This window comes from Melanerpes formicivorus, unplaced genomic scaffold, assembly GCF_026170545.1.
Source record: "Melanerpes formicivorus ecotype bairdi unplaced genomic scaffold, bMelFor1.0.p_v2 SCAF_14, whole genome shotgun sequence".
NCBI classification, from domain to species: Eukaryota; Metazoa; Chordata; class Aves; order Piciformes; family Picidae; genus Melanerpes; species Melanerpes formicivorus.
Window position 1 is genome coordinate 10,545,940 of NW_027142366.1, and position 6,000 is coordinate 10,551,939.

Consider the following 6,000-nt stretch of genomic DNA (forward strand, 5'->3'; position numbering starts at 1 on the left):
CAGCATCCCAGCTTGCATCACCAACAGTGTGCTCAGCAGGACTCTGGTGGGCATCATCCCCTTGTACTGGGCTCAGGTTTTGGGCCCCTCCCTCCAAGAAGGACATTGAGGGCTTGGAGCAGGGTCAGAGAAGGGAAATGATGTTGGTGAAAGGTCTGGAGAACAGGGCTGTTGAGGAGCAGCTAAGGGAACTGAGGCTGTTCAGCTTGGAGAAAAGGAGGCTGAGGGGACACCTCATTGCTCTCTACAGCTCCCTGAAAGCAGGTTGGAGCCAGGTGGGAGTCAGCCTCTTCTCCCAAGGAACATGGGACAGGACATGAGGAAATGGCCTCAGGTTGCACCAGGGGAGGTTTAGGTTGGACATGAGGAACAATTTCTTCACCAAGAGGGTTGTCAAGGCCTGGAACAGGTTGCCCAGGGCTGTGGTGAAGTCCCCATCCCTGTAGACCACGTAGACATGGTGCTGAGGGACATGGTTTACCACAGTACATTAGAGGTTGGAAGGGACCTCCAGAGATCATCAGGTCCAACCCCCCAAGTGGTGGCCTTGGCAATGTTGGATTAACAGTTGGACTCAGTGACCTTGGAGGTCTTTTCCAACCTTCATGATTCTGTGAAATAATCAAGGATGGAATCTGAGAGAAATGCCAGAGCAAAGAAAAACTGCAGCTTTAGTTCCCCAGAGGAAATCAGCACAAAACACAGCAGAGCATTAGATAAGAGAGAATACAGATGGGTGCCACTGCTATGGTAGATGAAGGACAAGCAGTGGTTGTAAGAGCAAACGTTGTGGTGGGCAACTTTACAGGGGCTGGAAAAACACCACTGGGACACCCAGAAAGGCCAAGTCTGGCTCATAGTTTGTCCCATGAAAAACCAAACAGGAATTCAAGGCTTCTCCAAGGCATCAAGTGAGGAAAGAATAAACAAATTCACACTTAGCCCAACCTGGTGGGGGGGATTTTATTAGCACAAATCCACCAGCACCAAGACCTGACTTCATTACTTCTCCCTAACCCAAACACAGTGTCCTCATCCCATGACCAAGCAAACCCAGCACATGGACGTGATGCATGAGTGAGCTGCTGGCAGGGGACACAACCCCAGGAGCACAGAGCCAACAACACAACTGCAGCTCCACCAGAACAAGGGCTGTATCATACAGTGTTCATTAACAGAAAGTAATTAGGTGCCATTAGAACCCATGGTGAAGGGATAGAAATTGAGTCATTTTTAATTACTCACCCAGACACTCACCACCACAGCCTGCCAAAGGATGGACTGACAGCATAACCCTAGACACAGCCTGAGCCTGAACCAGCACCATGGCTGGATGAGGCCACCTCATCCACCTCGGAGACTTGACAGGGTGCTTGGTTGCATGGTTTAGTTGGTTGGGTGGTGTTGGATGCTAGGTTGGACACAATGATCTTGAAGGTCTCTTCCAACCTGCTCTGGTCTGGTCTGGTCTATTCTATTCTATTCTATTCACCTTCCCTTCCTCATCACCCATCCCTGCTGGGCCACCAAAAGCAGTTATGTAGCAGACAGGAACGTGGCCCTGAGCTGGGTTAAATATAATCCAGCAACAAACAAGTAGTAAAAGCAACCCCATGAGTGCTTCAATCTGGTGCCTACAAGTAGCTGGGGAGAAGGTAGGAAGGGAATGCTCCAGTCAGTGGCAGATGGTGGTGGCCATCAGCAGCAGGGTTGGGCTGAAACCCCTCCAGAACAACAGCAGCAGAGCAGTAATGGAGGCAATCACTTAGTTCTGCTTTGCAGGGCAGGTGAGGAACAAAAGCTGAGTGAGAAATCTAAGAACATATTTCTCTCCTGACACTGTCACAGCACACATGGCTTAGAGCTGAGAACAAGGTGATGGGTTGGGTACAACTCTGGGTACTCTCCTCCTCTCGAGAGCTGCTCTTCCTTTGATTAAAGCATCATTTCCCAAACAACAAAACAGCTCAGCTTCAGAGAGGAGTCATCTGCCTCTTGGGTTTTTTTTTTCCCCTTCCAAAAATGTCCAGGGAATTCTCTTTCAAGAGCCTACTCCAGGGGAGAGGAGCCATCCCAAGGGCACGTGCTCCCTGCCCTGCTCCACACTGCGGATGAGCTCACGGGAACGGGAGAGGAGCCGCCGAAGGAGCTGCAGAAAACCCTGGTGCATTGCTCACTGGTTGCTAAAGCAATAGGGGCATCATGAGACTGCATGCAACAACACAGCCTGTTGGACTGCTTCAAGCACAGAAGCGCAGCCATGGTCAGGACTACTCCCTGCCATTACCCATTTTCAGCCCCTTTCATGGGGACACCAACTCTGCAGCACCAGCTGGGCCTTCTCCGGCCTTGCTCCAGCTGGTCAGGCAGCTGCAATGCCAGCACGGTCCCCATAATGCGAGCAAGAAAGGTGAAAAGGTACCAGCAAAGAGGGCTCAGAGAAGGGAATCAGGTGTCACCTTACAGCATTTCAGCAGCCTCAGCCCCCCAGATGCAGGAGGGGAAATGCAGATGATCCACCCCCAGAGCCCTGCAGGACTAAGCAGCGCATTTTCAGAGGATTTTTAACTACAAGCTGAACATCAGTTGCAACTGTGGATGCTTCATTAGCGACTCTGGCTCACAAAGACCAAGGTGGATTCCACAGCAACGTGCTGAATCCTTGCCAATGACCCAGAGATGACCACATCAAGAGTCAATCAATGAGAAATGAACACTCACCACTGCATTTGCAGCCAGCAGTGACTTCACAAGGGCTGTCCATGGGTAGGACCTGGTAATCATGTCCCTTTGCACTGATAAACTGCTGAAATTGCTGTCACAACACTTGTATTTTGCTTTTATTTCCTCCCATAACCTGTGCCTCTTGTGAGGTGGTGTATTTGCTCCAGAAGGCAAACCTGCATCCTTCAGATGCTGAGCAGGAACAGCAGCTGTCCAGAGCCACAGCAGCTTGTCCAGACACTTGCAGTAAGTCAAGATCTGCTTAAGCCAGAGACTGGGAGGGAAAGAATCTAAGAGGTGATGGCCAACCCCCGGTGCTACACGAGACTCCAGGGGATAGGTGACCTCAGAGAACACCCTCTAACCACATCTCCCAGCCTTTCAGGGGCAATCTCTGAGCAGCCAAGAGACTGCCTGAGTGCCAAGCTAACACTCCAGTGCACACATCCACAGAGCTAACACAGCCAATGGAAATTGGGCTTCTCCCAGGAAGGCAGGAGCTGTACAGGGCTCACAGGGACAGCGTCAAGTTGGAAATAATTAGCAACCATTTAGCCCAAGAACTTTCTGTACTACTTCCAGCTTGCTTCCTGAAATCAAATAAAAGCACACACACTCACTGCCACTCGTCTTCACTGTCAGCTGTTGTACCACTCAGAGTCAATCTTTCCAGCCCCAAGACAAACGCACTCAGGATTGCAGGACCAGAAGCAGCAATGTCCTTCTGAACATCCTCCACCTGAAGAAGGGAGGAGGGGTTGCCATCCTAGCAGCCCTTACTGTCCTGATCTTTAGTAACCTTCTTTCAGTCTCCAACTTTGAAGCATTCATGGCCTCTTCTTCTGCCTAGAATGATCCTGAGCTTGAACAGCTCTTCTCCCTTCCTGAAGTCAAAAGGATTCTTGTTAAATAAACCTGAAGAAGGCAGAGAAAGCTCTATCCCAAAGCAACTATGGTTTCAGGAAAAGCACAAGTGTAACAGAAACCTAATTAACAAGCATCCAATTGTATTCAAAGCCTTTAAAGGAAATGCCAACACTTTTCTTTAATCAGCTGCCTGAAGGCACTAGCTCTTCAGTTTTACAAGGGAAGTACCAGGTGCAGAACAGTCTTTGGCAGCACATTGGGCAACAGACCCCTCCCAGGGTGCATGTGAACATACAAACCCAACCCCATGTGTGGGATTGGGTTACCTTGGGTTACCTGGGTTGGCTAAAACCCACCACAGTTAAATTCTGCTCTGGCTAATTATAACAGTACAGAAGCAACAGGATGAGGGTTTGAAAGCAGCAGTTCAATGTTCATTGCATATGGTGGTTAGAATTAATCCAATCCATATCTAAACTCCTGTCTGTCAGCAGAACTCAGGTGCAACCTCTAGGCTATGAGAAAACTGCCAGCATGATCCATGGCACCATAGCTACAGCTTAGCAGGCAACTCACATCCTCACTGGAAAAGTCCTCCAAGCACCCAAGGGACATGCAGAAACCTGCTGGAACCTAACAGAGACATTTACCATTCCCAGCAGCCCAAGAAACCAGATCCTCCCTAAAAAAGAAAAGCAGATTATGTTTTCTAAGAGAGCCAACAAAGATGAAGAGTTTTTCTGGGCAGGCTTCCCCCCTTCCACCTCTTCCCCACCACAATTCCTGCTGAAGGCCAACCTGCAACAAGACAAGAGGCAATGATGGCAGGACTCTATTTGAGAAGACCTTGTGTCTCCTCCAAACAAAATGAGGGAGAGCCAGCTCCCTCCATCACAGAGCCCTGAGGATGTCACAACCAAGAAGTCATCAGACACAGGCACAACTCCAGTCTCTGAACAAAAAGGCTACGCTGCACCTGTACTTGAGCGAGAGAACCCACACTGCAGCTCTGCAAACACTTTACCCTGCCTGGAAAAGCCCCAGCAGAACAGAAACTGAGCATGGATAGTGCACAGAAAAGAGCATCTGGATTTCCCTGCTGCCTTGTTTTGTGAGAATAAATAAAACTCTTTCAACAAGTTAAACCAGGCCAATCTCAACAGCCTGTCTAAGGCAAGGTGAGTCACCAGCTCATCCCAACTTCACACAAGTGGCACTGCTGACAGCACTGAGTTTTCAGAACACCTGCCTTTGGAAGACAAGCATGCATGTAGGCCATGTCAGTCCAACAGCAGCTAGGTGAGAGCCACTGCCATTTTAAGGAGTTAAAGCAGGTTGTCATGGGGGAATTTTTCCATCCGACATTCCACCAGATGACATTGCCCTTCCACATCCCCACAAAACTCCATCGCCACTTCTTCTTTACCAGCAGGAGATGTCCCACTTGCCGCACACTGACGACTCGCTGCAGTCACGTTTTCGGAACCAAGAAGCGAAGCCCTGCTCACCTCCCATGGCCAGTGGGCAACGACGGAGCCGGGCGGCCGCGGAAACCGGCAGAGGGGCGGACCAGCGCCTTGAGCTTCAGTGCCCGGACACACGCCCCTATGCACCCTGACACTTCAGCCAAACCGGGCACCGAGACGCCTTTACACCACAGATTTAGCCCAAAACAGACACCTCCATCGGCTCCCCACACCAGGGAGGCTCCGGGGCCGGGCAAGCAAGGCCCGAGCAGAGCCCAAGCCCGGCCGATGACAGGCGCTCCTTCCCCCGAGGAGCCCGCGGCCCAATCGCGCGCCGCTACGCCTGTCCCGCTCGGAGCGGCCCAGGGAACGGCGGACCCGGCGAAGGCCCGTCCCCCTCCCCCGTCCCCGCCGCTGAGGGGAGCGACCCCGCGGCCCTCACCGGACTTCGGCGGGTAGCGGTAGGCCGAGTTGGCCTGGATGTCTATGTCCTCCACGCCCGCGATGCGCCGGCTGAGCAGGGAGCCCATGGCGGCAGGGCGGGCGGGCTGGGGGACGCAGAACGGCGCGGCGGCAGCGGCGGCGAGCGGCCCGCACCGGCACCCACGGCGGCGGCGGCGGCGCGGGGCACGCCGGGAAAGCGAGTCCGCCAGCCACGAGACTACAGCTCCCGGCAGGCACCGCGGCGGCGCCGACCCGCGGCAGGGGGCGTTCTGCCGGCAGGGGACGCTGGCACGCGGGGGCGGGGGCTGCGACCGAGCCGCGGCACCGGGAGAGGGCGGCGGGGGCGGGCATCGGGCTGCTCCCTACACCGGGATGGAGCACCCTGAATCGGGACGGAACGCTGTGCCGGGTGGGAGCATTCGGCATCCGGAGGGAGCACCCTGTACCGGGAGGGAGCATCCTGTACCGGAAGGGAGCCCCTTGCACTGTGAGGGAGCAC

General features: G+C 53.3%; 1 protein-coding gene across 4 annotated transcripts in view; it reads right to left on the reverse strand.

Moving 5' to 3' along the window:
- Window positions 1-5,682, reverse strand: part of MGRN1 (mahogunin ring finger 1) — a 62,363-nt gene extending 56,681 nt beyond the window's left edge. For 3 of the 4 annotated variants that reach the window (XM_068146940.1, XM_068146943.1, XM_068146942.1), the window contains exon 1: window positions 5,500-5,682. In XM_068146940.1, coding sequence (XP_068003041.1) covers window positions 5,500-5,587 — 88 coding nt within the window. In that variant the 5' untranslated portion in view covers window positions 5,588-5,682. The remainder of the gene's footprint in view (window positions 1-5,499) is intronic. The other variant, XM_068146941.1, reaches the window with a different exon arrangement.
- Window positions 5,683-6,000: the final 318 nt, after the last annotated feature.